This window comes from Acomys minous, assembly GCF_964271855.1.
Source record: "Acomys minous genome assembly, chromosome: 15".
Lineage (NCBI taxonomy): Eukaryota > Metazoa > Chordata > Mammalia > Rodentia > Muridae > Acomys > Acomys minous.
In genome coordinates, this window is record NC_140497.1 from 92,694,082 (window position 1) to 92,717,054 (window position 22,973).

Below are 22,973 nucleotides of genomic sequence, written 5' to 3' on the forward strand. Positions count from 1 at the left end.
ATGGCTGGCCCAGGAGGTACAGGCAGTTTTGATCTGCCTGATGCTGTGGGTGTTGGGAGCTCATCAGTCTTCAAGAAGGACACTGTGTGCTCTTAACTGCTGAGCCATCTCTCTAGCCTTGTGAGTAATTCTTGTAAGCATGTAAACCTTCTGTAATATCTCTCATGTTATCACCCTTGGATCCCCAGCATGCGCACGCATGCGCACACGCAGCTCCATTTCTCTACTCTGTCCTACACTGAAATTCTGGAAGATATGCTTATGTCTCTCTTTTTCTACTCCACAAGTTGATGAACACATTCCTGTGAGAAGTATTTTGTTTGTTGCTGACATAGCTCTTATAGGGCTGTCAATGACCTCCAGGTTGCCTACCGAGTGACCTAGACCTTTATGAGTCTCCAGGGATCTCTGTTTTCCCTAACTTAGTGATCAGCGATCATGAAGGCTTCGTACTTACCTAACAGTGTTTAATTCTTTTACCTCTCCCATTCCTCCTCCTAAATCTCTAAACTTACTTTGCTCTAGTGTTGGTCTTCCTTAATGATTTCATGCAAAATCCTGCTGTCTAAACAGCAGTGTATCCATGGCGTCCAAGTCAGTATATTCAGCCCAAATGCTGACCCTGCACTCTCACTTCTGTTCTGTTCACACTGTATGGGTGGGAACAGCAGCAGGTTTTTTTTTTTTTTTTTTTGGTAGATTGTTCCACAGATGGGTGGATGTTCTGCCTCACTTCCCAGGATTATTTTCAAGTCCAGATCAAGGGATATGAAGATAATTTGCAAACTGTAAATAAGTCACCAGGTGACTTTATTATATTAGCCTTAGAGATGTATAATATTCCAAAACAATAAGAGAGAAACATGATAAGACAGATTTTAATGTGTTTGAGCATTTCCATCCAGATCTTCAAACACAGTCTCTCTCTCCAAATTCAGTATACAATTTAACTTATCAAACTCTGGGCATGAGGGATAGTGGGATAATGATTTTTGCATTCAAATGCAAAAAAAAAAAGAATATATTACGTTCACTTTGATAAAATAAGCTATCTTTAATGCATGAGGCTTACAAATTGACAGTCACTAATATGAACTTAAACGGCATGTTCTTACAAAGCTGGTTTTGGCGTTAATCATTTACAATGCAAATAAGCAATTAAACCCATAGCTCTAAAGCTCAGGGCTTTCTGACCGGAGGGACTGCCACTGAGAGAAGATGTCATGGATCCAAGCTAACAAGAGCCCTGGGCTTGAAAGACGTGAGTCTTAAGTCTTAAATATCGACCATCGCTTACAGCAAATCCTCCTGCAGCAGGAGTTCGGTAACTTCTTGGTGCATGATAATCCACTGGAAGGACCATAAAGCTCGCAATACCTTTATTTCTCAGCTGTTTCACCCAGAAAAAAATATAATTCACTTCTGGAAGCAAGTGACTAGATTCTAAAGCTCTCACAAAACTAGACGCTAAGCACCCTGTTCGGTTGGGATTAAAATCTTACTGACTTCCCATTGCAGTCTGGATAACAGGTAACTGAACTGCAGTCAATGATGTCACTGTTGTCACTAATGTGTGAAGCCATTACGTGCTTTTCAGGAAAGTGCATCTGAGAAATCTGAAAATTAGTGAAAATCTATATGAAATTTTAAAGTCTCAAAATTAATCATTTTTCAAGTAACTGTATTTTTCTGTTTATGGTGGTAGATGCCTATAATTCCAGTATTCCAGGAGCTGAGGCAGGAGGATCATAGGTTCAAGACCAAACAATCTCAGAACAATAAAATTAAATGCATCAAAACTAACTGAATAATTGCATCACAACTACTTTTAAAACATTAAGATGGAAATCAGCATTAGTTTGACAGATAAGTCATTATTTGCTTTCTTATTGGAAGAATTTCCTTTAAAATCATATTCAGAATATATTCTAAAACTAAGCTATTTCCTTACATTGAAAGTATCCAATTTAAAATATTAAATTGAAAAAAATAGATAAAAATATTCTGTAATCCCATAATAAGACGCCAGAACAACCTATTTCCCAACATACTTTGATGTGTTTGAAGTCACATTTTCTTAATGCCCCATGACCCTGTTGGCACTCTCGCTATGCTCAGTTGAAGACAACAGATTTCAGAGCTAGAAAAAGACTGCCAAAGTCCAAGATCTGGAACACTTGTTGCAATTTTTACTCACTTTTTTTCATTTTACTTTTTAAGTAATTTATTCAGATTACATCCCAATTGTTATTCCCTCCCTTGTATCTTCCCAATCCCCCCTCCCTCCCTCTTTCACCCTATTCCTCTCCCCTAGACCTCTGACAGAAGGAGACCCCCTCCCCCCCCACTATATGATCGTAGCCTATCAGGTCTCATCCTGGTAGCCTGCTTCCCCTTCCTCTGAGTGCCACCAGGCCTCCCCACCAAGGGGAAGTAATCAAATGGGGGTCAGCAGAGTTCATGTCAGAGTCAGTCCCCACCCTCTATGCAACTGTAGAGAATGTGCTGTCCATTGGCTAGATCTGAATGGGGGTCTAGGTTTACTGCATGCATTGTCCTTGGTTGGTACAGCAGTTTGTGCAGGCCCCCCTGGGTCTAGATCTGCCAGCCTTGATGGTCTTGCTGTATGATCACTGGACCCTCTGGGTCCTTCTATCTCCTCATCTTCCGTACCACTCTCATCTGGAGTCCTAATAGCGAGTCCCAGCATCTGTCCTGATTCCTCACTAAGTGAAGACTCTCAGAGGGCATCCATGTTGGGCAAGTGTCCAATTATAAGTGAGTATACACCATGTGTGTCTTTCTGGGTCTGGGTTAACTTGCTCAGAATAATTATTTCTAGTTCCATCCATTTGCCTGCAAATTGCAAGATTTCCTTGTTTTTAGTAGCTGAGTAGTATTCCATAGTGTAAACGTACCACGGTTTCTTTATCCATTCGTCGACTGAGGGACACCTAGGTTGTTTTTATTTCTTTTTAATCATGTGGTTTCACTTCCAGTTCAGTAGAGGCAGCACAGCACCTTCATTTCAAAATTATTGTTTATTATTATTATGTTTATTATTATTATTATTATTATTATTATTATTATTATTAATTACTACCACTACTACTACTGCTGCTACTATTACTTAGGTGTATGAGTGCTTTGCATGTATTTTGTGCACCATGTGTTTCTCTGGTGCCAACTAAAGGTGTAAGATCCTTGGAGCTGCAAACAGTTATGAGCCGCTGCCTGAGTCCTGGGAATGGAATTCATTGTTCTCAATGTTGAGCCATCTCTCCAGCCCTACCCATCCTTTCACTGTTCACACTTTTTAGTAATTTTTGAGGGACTGGATTGCACAGACTTTTCAGTTCTACACACACCCACAAGCACACACACGCGCGCACACACACACACTTAGTGTGGAGTGGGGCAAATTTCAAGTTGAAAAACTTCATTATAATTCTGCCCTTGTAGTATCTTTTTAAATTAACATTTGGAAAAATACCTGGAAATAATAAGATATGACAAAATTCTTATTTTTCAGGTGATAAAAAAATTTCACACGAGTTAATTTAAAAGTAATTATGATGGGGAAGGGGACTCTGTGAAGTGTGCTGTCTTACCACGCCCTGCTGTTTTATGTTAAAAGGTTTAAGTGTCTCCCGAGGCTCAGTGTCTGTTGATTGCATGTCACATGACTGGTTGTTTTGTGAGCATCAATCTCCATAAAAGGAGAGCCATGTGCTTCTAGCTCATTTTCCACTGTTACTCTTCAGCATTGCTTTGAACCTCACAATCTATCCATAGTAAAGACCTAAAACCTAGATCTTGTGGTGTTTGTTTGTTTTTTTAAAGATCATTCCATTTGATGAGTGAAAATAAGTCTTGGGGCATTGACATGTCTTTTCTGCAAGTACTAATAAAGCGAGCAGTTTAATAATCTTGCTTCGACCCTGTTTGCAATTAGGAATGGGGAAACGTTTCACCCTCAAAGTTATTAACAATGTTGAAAGCTTTCATTAAATGTTCTCAGGTCTGGACCATGACTTGCTGGAAAAGAAAGCTTAAACATGTGTGGACTTTGAGCAAATCATTCTTAAAAACTTGAACAGTGAAATCACCGCCTATCTTTACCTTTGCTCAGTAGAGAGAGCACACATGTAAATACATCTTTTCTGATAAACTGTCTTACCTTTTAGTTCACAATTATACTAGAAGCTTATACTTGTCCTTCTCTAAGGTAAGACGAAAAAGAATCTTTGTGTGGGTGTTAGCTAGCTGGCACCTCAGTGAAATACCTAAAATAGACAATTTATATGAGGGAAGTTGTTGGTATTTTTCCTCGTGCCTTCAAAGGGTTCCAGTTTGGGCCTGTACGACAGCTGTGTGTCATGGCGGGGTGCACATAGGCCATGCTTTGTGAGAAACAAACAAGAGATGGGGAGGGCCAACAACCCCTCCCTCACAGGCGTCTGTCCGATGGCCAAACTTCTTCCCACTAGGCTCCACCTCAGAATAGTTCTAGAACCTCCCAATAGGGCCACAGACTAGCAACTAAGCCTTCAGCCTTCAGCCTTTAGACCACATTTAAAACAGAAAACAACCATGACTGATTTTGGAACTTTCCATTCAGTGAATCAGTAAAATATGTCTTAGGTTTAAGCTTTATAAGGGCTTATCCATAACAGTAGCAGTCACTTTTGTCATTGAGAAAGCCCCAAGCATTGTACGCATACATATATTTACATATAAATTAAATTATATATGTATGTATATATAATTTATAAGGTAAAATAACACATATAATTACATACATATATGTGTGTTATTCTACCTTATAAATTATGCAAAAGGTGACCACATCAAGTATCTAATTTCATTTTGGAAAACGCATTTCATTTTGAGAAAAATGAGATGAACAAGTGCAATTTTCAGATCTCAGTGAAATGCAGAGACTTCCTGTTACACATAACCAAGCGCAATGGAATGATGTGACCTACTTAGCACCAGTAAAATCACCAAACCTTGAAGGGTGGCGCTTGCAATAAGCGTTACTGCCAACTGCGGTTACCATCCAGAAGTCATGCCCTTAATATGTGTGCAGATCCACCAGCTTTTTGAAAACTGCACTCTGCATAGGCCCAAGCAAAACTGAGGAACGGAGCATGTGTAGTGTCACAAATGCCACACAGTATGGCATAAGGTGCACACAGATATAGGCATCCATGTGTTATATATAACTGTAAGATGATTATGAAACTCTCCCGTGATACTTAAAACTCAATTTGTTTTAACATTGAGTTTTAACTGATAATTAAAACTCAACTGTTTTAAAATTTTACCTCTTGAAATAATTTTTGTTCCCAAATTGGTTACATTAAACATTAGGTCCCATCAAAGAGATAACAGCAAAAATTAAACTTCACCTGTGTAGTTCAAAGTTGAAATTATGGCTTTATGCTCATTCCTGGCATAAAATATCTGCTACGTTGTATCTGGAGCCCTTTAATTGCAATGGACAGTGGCTGGCTGGTAGCTGGAGGGCCATACACACTGATGCAGAAGGCGTCTATACTCGGTGTCACATGCTTTTGGGAGGGATGGCTTTGTTATCTTTCAGCAGTCAGCTCCGGCCTACGCTGTGGATATGACCCTAGACCCATAGTGGCTGCCTGGAGCCCCACGCATGTGTTTCCAGCTCATACACACCCAAGTCTGTACAGTGCAAGTTCGGCAGCAATAAGGAGAACGTTTATAACGATACGCTGTAGTAAATTCTTTAAATGTTGATTTAATTAATTTCTGGGATTTGTGCGTAATATTTCTAGGCACCATCAGATAAATGAAACCTCAGAAAATATGAACCCTGGCTAGAACATCCTTAATCTATGTACTTACTTCACCACACTTTTAGTAAAGAAATGTGTGTTTGCACCGAGACTCATGTCAAAGGCTGTGCTAAATCCTTTTTTTTTTTTTCCTTTTGCTAATACAATGAGGAATCGAGATCTATGTCAGGAGACCGAACTCACACGTGGGATTTCACAGCTGTGATTAGCAGTCTAAGTGAGAGTCAAGGTCAGACTCACAAACACCCTTAGAAGAGATAACGCGTCTAATGAACAGTCTGGAATAATGGCCAGTTGCGTTTATCAGCTGCCTCTCCCTCTCTTAGGCAGAAAAGCTCTACAATGGCTGCACACCCCCATCTCCAGAGCTGTCTCTGTCTGGCCTGAGAGTGACACAGCAGGAAATTGCTATCTGATTTACTAAGCATCCTTCAGGCAAAAGCAATAATTAAAATATTCTGATTTCAAAATGCTAATTTTTTTGGCTCAGTACGGTGATATAAATGGATCAGTATGCAAAAACAGATCCTTGTTGCCCAGTTGAAGCATTATTTCAATTTACCATTTAGTCATTTCTGGCATCCATATGTGATACAAGCATGCACGTGCGTGCTGAAGCATGCTATATTCACTTGCATGCTCATTATATAATTTGAATGTGCAGTCTGTGTATAGTGGTATCAATGGAAGATAATGCTTAAAAATAATTCTTGTTACTGTTAAATAACTGCTCAAGCATTTATTAGCTGTGTTGTCTCCTTGGTAAAAGGCAGTCAAATGAGATGTGGAAAATACTGTTTCTATTTTTGTACAGTCTAGTATTTTCATACACTTTTTACTTTATTCTCACAAAAACCCACTCTTCTTGTGTATTTAAGGTGTACTGTGGTAGTCAGGGGCCTTATTTGACACCCATTTAGCGCATGTTAACCCAGTTGTGTGGAACGGAAAAGGCCAATTGCATTTCTCACCGGGTTGACTTCAGTCTCACTCTGTCTCGGGACTTCTCAGCCGAGGCAGTAAGCTAAGAAAGCCCACAGAATCCAGAGCTCAGGTGCCTAAACTTAGCTTTCAAAGCTATGTACAATCAGTTTGGGTATGCAAGGATGCAGGTGGGTGGTACCTTTTGTAAGATGAAGCCCACAAGCCCGTCTGAGAAGTATTCCAGGTGAACGAACCAAACAGAACACTTGAATGTGGGTTATTGATCCAGAAGCTATAAGCTTAGAATGTTCAGTGAAAATTAAATACCAATAGCTCTGACCACCTGAACGGTTAGTATGGCATTAACCACCAGAGTTGGGTGAAACACTAACCTCCTTTTAAAATTATTCTTTCATGAGCTTTACGAATTATATCCTCAAGGCTGAAGCACTTCAGCTAATAACACCAGTGTTTGGAGGAGCACCCTTACATCTAACAGATTGTCAGGGTCTGGTTAGGGGTCAGATGTGCTGGCTCTTTCTCTACATGGCTCAAAATTACATTCCAGGGAAATTGGAGTATGTTAATAGGGTTTCTCGGGAATTGAATTGTGTGTTTTAGAACTTAGCTCTTAAAAAATATAGAATTTAGCTCTTCAAATCTGATATCAGAGGCTGTAATGATTTTCAGGGGATGGGCGTGGCCATAAAAGAGGTGTAGCCCCCCTTCTGCACTGCACTGAGGGCTTTTGCGAGTCCCCACTCAGGTGTCCAGGCCATTGGATATGGTTTGGCTTCTGTCGTAGGCCAGGCATGCAACCCCTCCCATCCCCCATCCCATGGTGGACACTCCTTAGGTTGTGACCGTGAGGAGTTACGTGGCCCTTACGTGGCCCACGAAGAGCAGAGGGGCGGAGAAAGAGGTGAGGGTCGTCTGCAGTAATGGACTGTGCTCCTTCCTTAAAGTCACATCCTGGGACCTGCTGTCCGCTGGGTGTGGGCGAGGCGGGGTTCAGTGTTTCTGACAAAACGCTGTTATCTCCTTCTTTGCTCTCACGCGTTTCTCCCTGTTCAGCGGCTCCGTGAATGGCTTGGATTATGACTTACTGCGGGCACAACAGGCTGTTGATAGGGCAGAAAACCCCAGGCGTTGTTTAGGGAATGGCATGTGTTCTCCCGGAAACATAAGAGCCGTTCCTTTTAAAGCAAAGGTCCCCACCCCAGCCCCTCCAGGAGCTCAGACTAATACTCCCAGTTTATTCCGTGAGATGCGGTGGTGCTGCCCGCATGTGGCGCAGCCCTTGGTTCTGGGATTCCATCAGAGGCTGGCGCCTGGCGGCTGACCCGTCCACTGAGCGTGCTTGTGTTTCTTTTTTTTTTTGTTTTGTTTTGCAGGAGGTGAACGAGATCGGATGACAGCGAATCATGAGAGCTATCTCCTCATGGCGAGCACCCAGAGTGACATGGAAGATTGGGTCAAGTCCATCCGCCGAGTCATATGGGGGCCTTTTGGAGGAGGTGAGCAGACTGTGGTCATGGAAAAGCAGCAGGCAGATGAAGCCGTTCATCCTTTCCCTCCAGCTGTTAGTGCTGTGAGCTCCCATGTCCAAATGGGCAACTGTGAATATTAGCGATGAGTTGCACAACTCTATTGGTAGTCAGTGGGTCTCTTAGAGGCTCAACCCCCATCACGTAGCACGCATAGCATAACTCCTGTGACTATGCTACATTCTAAAACTGAAAAGCAAGCGCTGTTTTGTGTTTTGTTTTTTTATTTTTTTCCTCTTTGACTAACAATAAGTGATTATGGTATTTGAATCTTCTTTTCTTCTGTGGTCATTCCAAAATTAATTAACAATGGATAAATAAAAGCCAACAGTTATCACCTATAAAACCGACAAAAATTATTTAATAAATAGGACGTATGCTACAAAAGTTCACCAGCTGTAAGAACGCTTGGGTCTAAAAGAAAGAAAGAAAACAATATATTCGAAAGGAACTTCCTCAGAAAGCCCCCAGGAGCTCAATGACATAAAAAGGAATGTCACAACTTTTGGTGAGAACTGATGTGGTTTAGATTAAATAGATGTAACAAGACAGATATTGCTGTAATACAAGCCTCCCCCTCCAAAAAAAAAAAAACATTGTTGAAAATGCAATATGCAGGAAATAAGCTAAAAGATGTTAAGAACAGAACAGAATGAAAGGGAAGAAGAAATTAAAGGTGGGAATTTTATCTTCCAAGAAACAGGAGATGGAGTAAAATAAACAGAAATGCTATTTTTTTAAAAAAATATTCGACTAGCCAGCCATGGTGGTGCAGGCCTGTGGTCCCAGCACCAGGAGAGGCAGAGGCAGGTGAATCTCTCTGATTTCAAGGCCATCCTGGCCTACAAAGCCAGTCCAGCACAGCCAAGGACTGTGAAACTCTGTCGCAAAAAACCAAAAAACAAAAACAAAAACAAAATATAACAATTTAATGGAGCCCCAGAAAGAGTAATAAATATTTATATACTACCAAATGTATTTCCAAAGAGGTATGATAACATTAGCTAAAAATGAATTATGTTAACATTAACATAGTTAAAAGGCAGTTGTATTAACTCAAATTCACATTTAATAAGCCAGAAATAACCCCCGCGTTTATTTAACATGCTTTCTTGTAGACCATCAGCAAGTTGAATTCACAAAAACTAATTATTTTCTATTAATGTATCAGATGTTCCTTAGGTCAACTGACCTCTTCATATTTTAGAATAATTCCAACACAGTTTATAATGTGATGTTAGTTAAATTATAATAAATATTGAGCTTTGGGGGTGTCCCGGTAGTAGATACTGTGTGTTTAACATTGCATAAAGCTCTGAGTTTGAGCCCCAGAACAAAAACAAAGGAATGGACTTGAGACTGCATAGTAAAGGTTTACTGGAAACATGTTGATATCCTACCACACAGATTACTAATACGCCTTGGAAACGTCTGTTCTTCATCAGTGTCTGCTTTCAGGTGTGTGGGGACATTCACCCCAGCTTTCCTGGTGTCTCCCAGCTTTACAGCTGATAGCCCAGGCTGGTGACTGAGCCATGGTACCAGCTTTCACTCTCAGTGTCTCTCCTTGTATGGTGGAATATTCACCCACCCTATCCATAAGCTAACATGCTGTGGGACTGTCTAAAACACCTGTAGACCTACAGATGGATATACATGTTAGGGATTGTGTGTGATGTACATGTGTGTGCTCGTACACACCACGCATGCAAACGTGGAGGTTACTCTTTGAGACTGAACCTGGGGTGCACCATTTCAGCTAACCTGGCTGGCCTGTGGTGTTACAGGTGTGTACAGCCACATGTGCCTTCTACACGGGCTCTGAGGCTCTGAATTCAGGACCCTGTGTTTCTACAGCAAGCCCTGCGCCCATACCTTGAGCCCCTCTTCAGTGATTTTTTTTTTACAGATACACAGTTCAAGTTTATTTATTTTGGATGAATGCATAAATGCATGTTGCCGTGTTTTATTTATTTGTTTTTTAACTGGCATACAAAGAGACACGTTTTCTAGTGGCCTCTTCATGGCTCTCTGGATTCCCAACCCTTCACTCTGCCTCATCTCCCCAGTGTACACTTCTCACGGTATTCTCCCTCCCACTCCATCACCTGGGTTCTGTGTCCCTCCCCAGTCAATGTCCCCCCCACAAACCCACAGCCTTAAAGCCTCCATATTCCCATCTCATGGCTCCTTTCCAGCTTCCTGGCCTCTGCCCACACTTACTCCACGTAAGTTACACATATGAAAATGAGTGACTGGTGAGGTTGGGCGGGGGCATGGCTGAGGTTAAGAGCACTGATTGCTTTTCCAGAGGACCTGGGTTCAATTTCCCAGCGCCCACATGGCAGTTCACACCTGTCTGTAGTTCCAAGAGCTGACACCCTCACACAGACATACATGCAGGCTAAACACCAAAGCACGTAAAAATAAAAATAAACAAATTATTAAAAACAAACACACACACAAAAAAAAACCTTAATGATGGGCACCTACCGCTGTTTAGTTCCTGCAGTTCTTTATGTGTTCTAGGTGTTGATCCCTGTGTAAAGCCCAGCTGTCATGGGCCCTTCTCTCGTCTTGTAGGCTCCGCCAAGAGCTCATTTCTAAAGATACTTATTTCTAGCATAAATCATTCACAATGGAAAAGAATGAATTTCTCAGGTTCTCGTTAAAGAAGTATAAGATGCTTTAAAATTCTTAACATTCATTAAATGTTTAATGATTCCTCTCAGTATAGAAATACATATATATGTGTATATATATATATGTGTGTGTGTGTGTGTGTGTGTGTGTGTGTGTGTGTGTGTGTGTGTGTAAATACAGTGTACTGCTGGCTAGCTCAGTCCATGGAGCATGAGACTCTTAATCTCATGTTGTGGGTCCGAGCCCCATGTTGGGCTCCAGCTTTGGTTCTGGGTTCTGCTTCTGGCCTTGGGGTATCGAGGAGCCATTGCTCAGAGATGCTGGACTTGAAGGAATGATGCTTAGCTAGGCAGGTAGGGTAGCAGGCTCTCCGTTCAGGGGTGAGTGTGGGGGAGGGGGCATAAAAGCCTTCTCCAAGTAGGTTTTCAGTAAAAACAGTTCTTCATTATGGGGGAGGGGGATAATGACTACATAAACCTTGGGTGAGTGGGTTGGGTGGGGGTTTCAGGGTGACTGTACATCATTGGCTGGGGCCGAGGTGCTGGGAATGCTCATTTGCATGGAGGGGAGATCCAGGCGCTAGCTGGACATCTCCTTATAAGGAAGTAGGAACTTTCAACTTGAAATCTGGTCACCAGGGGTCATGACCACCTCAAGGGTGGCAGAGATGCAGTGTCAAGGCTGTGTGCATTAGGGCACACAGGCTTAGAGCGCGGAGGGAGTGATCCTTACTTCTGCAGGTCTCAAGACAAGATTTTCAGGGTTTGGACACATCTGGACCAGTTCTCCCAGTCCCATGCATAGCTCACTTACCCCATAGTGTAGAGAACCAAACAGAGTATAGTCTTTGGTAGATTACATTTGTCACCTCTAATCCCGTATTTCAAATACTCATGGTAACATGTAACATGGGCTAAATTTTGAGGAATGTCCTAAATTTGAGGTGTAAATAATACATTTATATGACTGAAAATGAAATTCCATGTAACAGTGCATTAAAAATAAGGTTTTCGTGTTATTTTAAAGCCACTTTTTAGTTGTACTAGGTATTCTATAGATTAAGCCACTGAGACCCAGAGTAGGCAAGTAGTTGACATGGCATGAGTCAAATTCATTTCTTCTGCTTGATGGGACAATAATGTGCCTGGTACTTTTACTGTGGTAAAGACAAATTCATGATTTATTGATTATAGATATTGAAAAAATTAACATATAATCATTACAGTTGGAATAGTTTTTCCAGACTTTTAAAAATACCTAAAATGACACCAAGAGATTTTATATAGATATGAGTACACGTGAGTGCGCATGTGCATGTGATTGTGTGTGTGTGTGTGTGTGTGTGTGTGTGTGTATGTGTGTGTGTGTAGTGATCAGCCACTTGCACCAAGATGCTTCAGTAACTGAGAGACACAGTGGGGTCCACACAGTCATGTTACCTCATCACCTCATAGCGTAGGCATCCTTACTATTTCAGTACACATGATAGGTTGACAGTACTGACTAATAAGCTACTCCTTAGAACGCATCTCCTCTGCTCTGTGAGGCAGGACTGTGCAGTTGCAGAATGGATCATTTCTCACCACAGGAAGGAAGGAAGGAAGGACTAGTTCACTCTGCAGCTTGAGTGAGTCTTGGCCGTATTGTGCTAAGGGAACGAGCCTGGCCCCATGATCCATCTGTTGTATGACTGTACACATCATTGTATGACACTGATGACATAGACAGTAGATGCCCAGCACTCGGGAGGAGGGCTGGGGCATGGCTGGTAGCCGCAGGTATGTAGTGCCCTTATGAGACGGTGAAAACATGGTCTAAGACTGACAGTGGTGACGGCCACACACGCAGCAGGTACAAACCGCCGCTGGCTTGTATACTTTAAATGGGTGGTCAGCGCTGAGCTGTGTCTCAACAAAGCTGCTAGTCACACCTGGGCTGCTGTAACTCCCTGCACGAAAGAACACGTTTTTTCTACCTGTATTTGCGGTGGACCCCAGAGCTTATTAATCCCTAATAGATGTTTCTTGCCATTTCCCTTCCTCTCCATCACACGGACGTTCCGTGGTCGTTGGTTTAGGGGCATATCATCTGCCTTCCTTGGACACGTGCATGCCACCTCCCGATACATTTTAAATGTATGCATCGCTGATCTGGCACCTCCCTGTGGAGGTTACAAAATCCGTATTTGTAGAAGGTTTGAAGTTCTCCGTGAGGCAGGTAAGCCTCTCGGTGTTCAGGTTCCATATGTGCAGGCAGTGCGCTTGCTCTTTGTGACGTCACCGCGATGGACAGTGGTCCAAACGTGGCAAGTACTGAGAACCTTGTCTAGCACCCCACTCTCCTACAATTAACAACTGAACAGGAAAGACAGAAACGTAGGGCTCTTCGTCAAGTGAAGCCAGTTATTTTACGCCTATTCAGACGAGCCTCTCAGCTGGCAGCGTAAACTGCAGCACAGAATCCAGACCATCTAAACTGGGCTGTCTGTTTAAATCTGCCATGACCAGTTCCTTCCCTGCTAACAATGTTAGGAAGCAAATAGTGGCCGATTAGAAGTAAATCAGAAGGATGCGTGTGTGTGTGTGTGTGTGTGTGTGTGTGTGTGTGTGTGTGTGTGTGTGTATGTGTGTGTGTGTGTGTGTGTGTGTGTGCGCGCGCGCGCATGCATGCTCACAGGCTTCTGGGTATGTGTCTGTGTGTTTGTCTGTGTCTGTGTGTGCCTCTGTGTGTGCTGGGGCAGGGATTAAATATGTGTGTATGTATGTGTGTGTGAATGTGTGTGTCTGTGTTATGTGTGCCTGTGTGTGTGTGTGTCCATGCCTGTGGGGGAGGCTGTGGTGAGTGTGTGTGTGTGAGTGTGTGTGTGTGTGTGTGTGTGTGTGTGTGTGTGTGTGTAAGAATATATGTGTGAGTGTGTGGCAGTTTATCAGTAATAATTGAAAGAGAAGCACCAGTAATTTTAGAGGGTGTGAGAGTGGGTTAGGGAGCGAGGAAGAGTGGAAGTGATATAAACACAGTCTTGTGCACAAAAGTCTCCAAGCAAAATTTAATTTAAAAAAAAATCAGAAAGTTGGGTTGTTATAGTCTTCAACCTTGGAAGTGTTTAGTTTTAGTTATTTCCTTCTTGCTTGTTTTTTTATTTAATTTTTAATTATGTTTATGTGCTGTGAGTGTTTTAAGTATATATAGTGAACACACGTTTTCAGAGACTAGGGTCACCATAAAGCTATAGCTACAAGGTGCTGTAAGCTGTCCAACATGGGTGCCGGGGATTGACCTCTTGTCCTCTGGAAGAGTAGCGTGCACTCTTAACCACAAAGCCATCTCCTTAGCCCTTGCTTGGTTCTGCAAGTTGCATTTTGTTCATGTTGATTTTGAGGCAGTGTTCATGGAACTGGCCAACGCTGGTTTGCTTGGCGGCTTTCAGTCACCTAGAGTTAGCACACACGCTGCCATCTCCCTGGCTGTGACACAGAGGGCCAAGCCACGCTGGGCCACTGTACTGCGATGGAGGGTGCCATCTTCATACAGCGCACAGTCTGGGGAGGCTCCCGCTGAAGGCTTGGGGAGAACGAGAGGCCGTGGGGTCAGCTGGGGTTAAAGCACCAGCATTCCAGGCCTGCTTAGGGAGCAGCCCGGTGGCTGAATGATTAACCAACCAGTAAATTATTCAGTGAACAGTACTGAGAGCCCTGGAGGACAGGGGTGAGGGGGAAGATCCCAGGAGCCCGTGTTCAGACTGAGCCAGGGCAGTGGATATACATTTACGTCTTGCATGAGCTGATATGTTTTGCAGCTATATCTGTAGATGCATTGCTACCAAAATTAATTTTCATAGACACGTTAAAGCATGTAGATATGCAATAATATGTGACTTAAGGGTATGCATTTTCCATTAGCATCCACAAATAGATGTAACCGCGCAAGATCTGGAGGGGCAAACGTGTGAATCTTTGTGGGGAGAAAATAAATGTGAAAATTGGCATGCAGAAAGCACCCCCAACACACACGCATACACACAGAAACACACACATACACATACACACAAACACACATATGTACACACACAAACTTACACACAGACACACGCAAACACACATACACACAAACACATACACACACACACATACACACACACACACACACACACACACACACACACACACACACACGGGATGGTTTGGTGCTGTTTTGGGGGGAGTGGGGGGGAGCTGAACCAGGCAGCAGAGAAGGTGCTGAGTCAGGCAAGAGTTATGAGGTCAGTGCAGAGTCAAAAGAATTGAAGGGGCTTCATAGAGCATCAAGGCATCAAGGCACAGCCCCTCCCTCGCTCCACACATGATGCGACTGCACCTGCTTGTCTGGACCAGCAGGCACTGGAGGCGGTGGCAGCAGCCACAGCTGTGACTAGGCAGCGGCAGCCCTGCCAGCTCCCGCCCAGCCCTCATTGAGAAAAGGGAAGTGGAGCAGGAGGGGGTGGAGAGCTCCCTGCAAAGCCGCCTCGGAAACAGCCAAGGAGACTCCTGGAATGGGCACCGGACTCTTCTGACGTGGCGGCTCCGTGAGTGAGAAGCTGAGAGACCTAAGGGGAAAGGGAGAAGCCTGCCCTGCGGAGAGCTTCAAAGGCTGAGGGGTACCATAAAAGGAGCCGGGGAGTCCTTTGCAAGGATTTATGGAACCCTGGAATGCGTTCTGGAGAAAGTGCCAAGGATTTCTTCCCCTTTCTCTCAGATGAAAGGAGCCAGCCAGGACTGTCCTGAAGTACTCCCGAGGGACCTTTTTGTCATTGTTCCTCTTCCCCTATGCACAAGGCTATTTGTTGACCTTTCTAGAGGACTTTCTGTCCAGCTGAGAAGACAGTTCTTAATTAACGAAGCAACTCTTGCCGCGAAGGGCAGCTTGCTTGCTGCAATTCTTTTCCTGTGACATTTTGGAATGTCTGCAGAAACTTAAAAAACAAACAAACAAGCAGCAGCAGCAGCAACAACAACAACAACAAAAATCCTCAAAACTTCCTGAATTAGACAAAAAAGAGAAAAAAAAAGGAGAGTATTTTGTTTTGTCTCTTACCAAAGAGGAGTAAATGAGAGGGTACATTAACTCGGGACTTGGATGACCAAAACCCCAGGAGTTCTAGGAATCAGCACTTCAGACTTGACACATAAACAAACATGAGGAGGAGGAGCGCCTGTGAGCTTCCTCACACAGGCAGGTCTTAAGGAAGCCTGAGCTGTTCTCACAACTTGGGACCTGTATGATGCCTGAAGACCGAAATTCTGGGGGACGTCCCTCAGGTGCCTTAGCATCGAGTCCTTTCATCCCCAAAACTACATACAGAAGAATCAAACGGTGCTTTAGTTTCCGGAAAGGTCGGTAGATGGTGTCCTAATGTCCTTCTCATGAGGGTCTGAATGTCTGTCCATTGCAGAAGCTTTCGGATTGGCTAGGCTCGGGCAGAACGGGGGCTTGGATATGGAGGCCTTAGCACTGTGTAAGACGTTGCTTGCCTAGATTGATTTTTTCCGAGGTTCATATTGATCTGTGTCTTGCTGTCTGTGCGGGTAGGTGGAGCTTACAGGCGGATCACTTTGACTGACAGAGAACTAAGCCAGTCTGAAAGGAGGGGCCAGAGTTCTCTCTGGGTGGGGGGCCAGGGGGAGGGAAGGGGATTTGGGGGGAAGGGCTTCCCTCTCCCTGATCCAGCATCCTTGTTCTGACCTCTGACACAGGACCTTTCCACATCTCTCTGTTCTGTGTCCCATCCCTTCGGTTTTCCAAATGGAGTCTTGTGCAGCCTCACTACCCTCACTACCTGAAAAATATTGACAGTCAGGTTCTCAGTGGTGGACCGTGACCGGTCCAACATTGGCTAGACAGAGGAATCACCTTGACTTCCCGTGTGTATTATTGGGAAAGGACAAACAAGGTGGGGACTCTAATGACTTATACTCAACAAGACAAACTAAGGCATGTCTGAATTGAACTGTTTTCATGGAGTTAAAGGGTATGGCATTAGTGAATTAAATTTAAAAGGGTGGTGGGCAATTTTTTAAGATTCCATTTGCCTTAAAGCGACAGTGGTAGGGTGGAAGGGCTGTTCAAGTAGAGCAATTATAAACTCACTGCGACTGACTGAGCCAGCAGCTCAGCTGAATGATGGAGAGCTCTTACTTCCTCTCCATTTTGGGTCTGGCACCTCTTTGTTATGATCTCCTGCCTTGCAACCAACCAAAAAAAAAAATGGGAAAATAGGAAAAGTCAAATACAGCTGGTGAGAGCAGGGAAGAGCTATGGCCGTGGTCACATGTTATCAGCATGGCGTTCACTCATGTCCCAGCTTTACCTGTAAGGAAATTAAATGAGAAACTCGTAGCGTTAGCTCTCACGCTTTATAGATCTGTGAGCACTCCACAGCTACCGTCAGATGACATCATTGATAGAGAAGTTAATGGGGACATTAACTGAGCGAGGCTCAGAGACCAGGCTTTAAAGGGTGTGGCCTCTTCTTAGCGCTTCCAGCCTTTCAGGGGTAAGTGGAGATCTCTGGGGTGTTATTTAATGCCTCTTTGGCAAAACAAGGCACTTGTTCCCACCTCCAGTGCTGGAGAACCTACGGTACAGGTATGGTAACACCCGCAAGCCTGCTGTGTGCCTTCAGTCTCCCCCTCTCTTTCCTTAAATACAAAGGGAAAGGCGACTGTGAGAAGCAAGTCCCTCCACGGGGCCAGCACAGGCAGACACGAGAGAGCTTTCTGGTGACCATTTTTACAGTTGTCTTTTCCTTTAAAAAAACCTTACCGGTCTGTGGGATGTTTAATATTTGAGCCAAGGACTGAAAGAGATTTTGTCTACAAAGTGCTGTGTTCTGCTTTCTGTTGGCAGCAGGGAGGGAGGAGGTGCAGGGAGCAAGCAGCCTCTCTCTTGGCTGCACAGCTGCAGCTCTGCAGTGGGGCTCAGGGAGGAGGGTCCTCAGCTGCTGCAGCTGCGCTGTCGCCTTGGTCACCACCACATCATTGCACGAAGCGTCGGGACTGCACATCTTAAAGTTCTGGTGCTACAAAGAATGCCCTCCCCTCTCAATCCCGGTCCCAAAACCGTGTCACCCTAAGGAAAGTGTGACTTTGTGCTTAGCTGACTCTGGTGCTCAGGTGTTTCCCACAGTGGGGCTTCCAGGCTCCTACCACATCCACTTGCTGTTTCTGCAAAGGAGTGAGCTGGGTGTGTAAAGCTCAGAAAGCACCCAGATTGGGAAAGAAGAAAGAAAGAAAGAAAGAAAAGAAATGTTGAGGTGGCTGGTTTCCTGAGCCACAATTAATTTTTTATTTAACGGTTACCAAGGGTAGACCATGAGAAAAAAGAGACTCTCTGGGTTTCAGCAGCTTTAGAAGGGTGGGTAGAGTGGGGGACGTCTCCAGGTGCCGGGCCCTGCAGTCATCTTTCTGATGGTTTTTCTTCAGACCTGCTCTGGCCCTCCCTGCCCATTCAGCAGCTCCCTTTTTACTTGAGCACTAATTAAGGTCACTGAAAAATGTTTCCTCCCTGGGTTTCTAAAAACCTAGGAACTAAGACACAGCATCAGGCAGGAAGCTGGGGTTGTGGTATTCTGGGTGTGGGCACTGGCAAAAGAAAGATTATAATAATATAGTTTTGACCTGTTTCTTTTTTAACTTTAAATTTTCATCACTACTGTAAGCTTAATATTAAGAACTATTTTTTTTTCCTGTGATTAGAAACTAAACTGAAATGTTAACTGCTAACTCTAAGTTACCAGTTGCCCAGTGGTTATCCATAGGCTGTGGCTCATTAGAACACTGGGGGTCTGCCCTGGGGTATCTAAAACCACACCTTAGGTTTCTGCACTTTTATTACCTCAGCCTGCAGTCTCCTTACACTAAGTAGCTGCTCTTTACAGAAGACAGCATCCCTGGCTGTCACATCCCTCATAAATTCCTGTGCCATCACAGTCTCTTTATAAAGCATGGCCTGGGGCTGGAGAGATAGCTCAGTGGTTAAGAACACTGCCTGCTCTTCCAGAGGTCCTGAGTTCAATTCCCAGCAACCACATGGTGACTCATGAACATCTATAATGTGATCTGATGCCCTCTTCTACAGATAAAGCACTCATATACAATAAATAAAATAAATCTTAATTAAAAAAAAAAATAAACCATGGCCTGGTCTCTATTTCTACAACATGCTCTCAAGCCTTGTTGCACAAGTCAGAACTTTTTTATGAGCCTGATCTGAGATAAATCCTATTTTGCACAATTATCAACACCCTCTAATCAGTTCCACCAGTTACCTAGAGATAGCTTCCCCCCCCCCCAGTGTCCCAGGCTAACCCATTTCTTCCCACTAAACACATATTCTACACCATGTCTTGCTTTTCCACCTTGTGTCCTCCCCCACCCAAATGTTACTCTTTCTTCAAGGCATGCGCGGTCCTCATCTCACACTTCTTACCACCCAGCCTTGTTTCGTAGCCTCCTTAAGGAACATATATGTAGTGCACACACATAAAGCAACACACATGTTGCTTTATTTCTGTTCATAGGGAAGTACAGTGATAGGCCTGTTCAGTTAATATTGAAAGTGAGCTGGGGCCTGGTTAAGCGGTTGTGCATACCCTGGTGCTTATAAACACTTGGAACATTACAACATTTTCTGTATTCTCCTGCAGGTCTGTAAGCAATTTGAGATAAAAAATACAATGACTTCATAGTTACAGACAAACAGCCAAAATTATCTTCAGAAAATGAAAGCTATTTATGTTATAATCATGGGTTTTGTTTTGGTTTTTTTGTTTTGTTTTGTTTTGGGTTTTTTTTTTTTTTTTGTTTTTTTGTTTTTCGAAATTGATTTGCACGTGTAATTTTAAACTGTGCTGTTTGTAAATGAGTGGCATTTTCGAGTCTCCACCACGTGATGCTGGGAATGGAAGAAAGATAGAATAGGTGTTTCAGGTAATGACGCTGTAGAAGCCTCAGGGACAAAGAAATAAGTGAGTAACAATCTGTGATGAGCACCGCACTAAGCACTGTGTGGAGCCCCGGGTGCTTGTGAGCCAAAGGCTGACTTTGTGGCTCATCTGGGCAGACAGAGGATGACGTAATCAAGGTGGATTTGAGTTTTCTCCTCTCTGGTCCTAAGAGAGTATTCCACATTCTTCCAACAAAATGCCAGAGTTGAATTAGTACAATACACCGGCAAAAAGACTTTCAGAATCATCAGTATCTGTATTCATAACGTACATATTCGGCTTTGTTAAGTGTGCGGCCTGAGACAGGTCACCTGGCATCTTTTGGTTTTCTGGTTGCAGAAGAAAGAGTCCATTGAAAACACCCTTGAGGTGGGGGGAAGGAAAAGAAAGAAAGAAAAGAAAAGAAAACACCCTTGAGGTGCATGCAAGTCATTTGGCTTGATTCCTAGATGTCAGTGATGGTGTCTGCAATTGCTGATCTGAGGCGAGGCCACAGCGTCAGCCTGCTCGCCGAAAATACACTCCTTGTTTTTCCAAGTCTTTATTCCCTCTTCCCTTCCTCGTTCTGACAGACAATTGTAGCCACTGTTAGTTGCTAAGCATCTTAACTCTTAGATTTGAAGTTCTCCGTGAGAGTTATTTTTTGCACTAGGGAGCTGGTGACAGACAGAAGCAAGCCTCAGCTGACTGTCATTGCTCTGTACTAACTCAGCCATCTTTTATTTTGACTTATCCATTTACGAAGGGTGGGTGTTTATTGAAAGTTTTCATGGTCCTGATGATACCAGAATTTCTGTTAAAAGAGCTGCAGTCATCAGAGGAACCAGAATTTTTTTTTTTTTTTTTTTTTTTTTTTTTTTTTTTTTTTTTTTTTTTTGCTCTTGGCTAAGTGTAGGATCTGGCAACCAGATGAGATAGAAACTATACAACAACCAATGGCAAAGACCTGCAGCAATGACTAGGAAGTTCGATTCCTTTCATCGGAAGATAAGGACTATTTTATCTCTATAAAAATTAGTAGCACACCCCATTTCGTTTTATGAAATTATTCATTTGCTTTGTCTAACTGAGAAGACGACATGTTTTCATTTTATGCATGCACACTTCATTCCGCGAATGTTTGCGCATGACTTTTGTCTCACCCATGTTGACACTACACTTCAGGCATCTGGGGCAGCAGATGTCCCACGGAGATGACTGTGTATCTGCCGAACATCACAAATTTGAAAATATCAAATCTAAAATGTTTTACTGGTGACATGATTCCACGGTAGAAACGTCTATGCCACGGAACTCTCTCAAAGACAAAATTATTTAAAATACTAAATAAGGTGAATCTTAGCTTATGTGTGTAGATGTTCTGAAACATTGGTGAGCTCTGTGTTTAAAGTGGAGACCCATTGCTAAAATACCTCATTGTGTAGGCAAATAGACTCAAATCCAAAATAAATCTGAACTCAGAGCCACTCTGGTTCATGTATTTCAGACAAGGGGTTCTCACCTACTTGGCACCACCATAAACTCCCTAGAGCTCTATTGCGAACTTTAAAAGCTAGAAGCAGATACATACAGAAGACTTTGTAAATAGTAGAAACGCCTAAGTGACGCTGTACGCACTTAATCTTTATTTAGAGAACAACACAGAATTAGTGGTATTTAAGATCACAATCCGAGAAAGTACTAGTAGCAATGGCGAATCAGACGCAGCAGCTCCGTGGGTCCAGTGCAGACAGCTGTTGACTGGATGGTCTGTGAAGGGGTAGAGGTCAGGTTTTGGGGAATTCACTGCATGGGAGGATTTGTTGACAAATCTGGGCCAGTGGACACCATTGGAAGGCAAGAGGCCGGACAACACCAAGATCTGATTTAGAAACTGCAAGGACACCATTGTGCAGCTGTCTCTAGGACCTGCGATCTACCTGCCTCTGCCTCCAGAGTGCTAGGATTAAACGCGTGCGCCACCACTGCCCCGTCCTGAGACAGGAACTTTTAAGGTTGAGGAAGTTCAGGAAACTCATGATACCCGTTGTCGTAGGGAAGAGGGTGGTCTGCGGTGGAGCTGCGCTTGGGCAGGCAGGTGCAGAGCAGCAGCTTGCATGAGTAGTCGCCTGCCCGGGCTGAGTGGCCTTCAGTGATGCAGGAGAGCTGAATCATCCATGGTCCCCTACGTAGCCCCTGCCCCGCCCCCCGCAAGCCCCCACTCAGCTCCTGTAAGCAACCGCAAGTCATTTGGATTTTCACAGGCTCCCCATCTAGGGTGAACATAAGTTTGCTGTTGTCACCTCAAAAAAAGTCAAGAAACAATCACTACGGCAGTATTAGCGTGGCTTGGGGACTCTGGTCTTCAAATACACATGCAAGAAACAGTCTCTAATCTAATGTGGCAGCAAGGAGTTTGGAGGCAAACACGTGACAAGACGAAGATGCTAGGTTGGGTTGGTTCCCAGACCAAACTTCCGTGAGACGGGAAAATAGCTGGGACAGCTACATGAAATTTAGGTCCTAGGCAGTCAAAGAAGGCTTGAAGAAAAACTGACATAGCTCATTTTAAATGTGTCATATTTGTAGTCAGTTATAGTTAATGCTTGCAACCCTTTGAGATGAGTGGGTTGGCAACAGGGAGAGGGGAGTCAGGTAAGAAGACCAGAGGTTCGAGGTCAGCCTGGGTTTCACAGCCGGGCCCTGCCTTAAAAAGAGGTGGAGGGGCGCGTGACGAGGTTTAGAGACATTGGTGTTGAAAGGGTCCAAAGAGGCACCTGATAGTGCAGAGCTTGGGTCATAGACCGATCTGAGAGAGAAACCTAGGAAGAGCCGGGTCTGTGGGACCACATGAGGACCAACACAGAAGACGCAATGAGGAAACTGAGAACAGAATTCAGACAACTACTGCATTAGGGCCAAGAGGCCCAGAAGACATGGGGGTGTCTGAGGTGCCAGAATCCTGAGGACAGAAAGAGCCAGGAGGAAGAGTGAGGCTGGAAGTTTTAAAAAGGATGGAATGAGACATAGGTCAACACACACACACACACACACACACACACA

At 43.7% G+C, this 22,973-nt stretch overlaps 1 protein-coding gene across 8 annotated transcripts in view; it reads left to right on the forward strand.

The window, feature by feature from the left end:
- Nucleotides 1-22,973, forward strand: part of ARHGAP24 (Rho GTPase activating protein 24) — a 386,957-nt gene that overhangs the window by 320,442 nt on the left and 43,542 nt on the right. For 5 of the 8 annotated variants that reach the window (XM_084760079.1, XM_084760078.1, XM_084760083.1 and 2 more), the window contains one exon: nt 8,156-8,278. In XM_084760079.1, the coding sequence (XP_084616205.1) occupies nt 8,156-8,278 (123 nt within the window). Of the gene's footprint in view, nt 1-1,222; nt 1,262-1,425; nt 1,531-8,155; nt 8,279-15,347; nt 16,321-22,973 lie in introns of those variants that run through there. The other 3 variants (XM_084760080.1, XM_084760085.1, XM_084760081.1) reach the window with 3 other exon arrangements.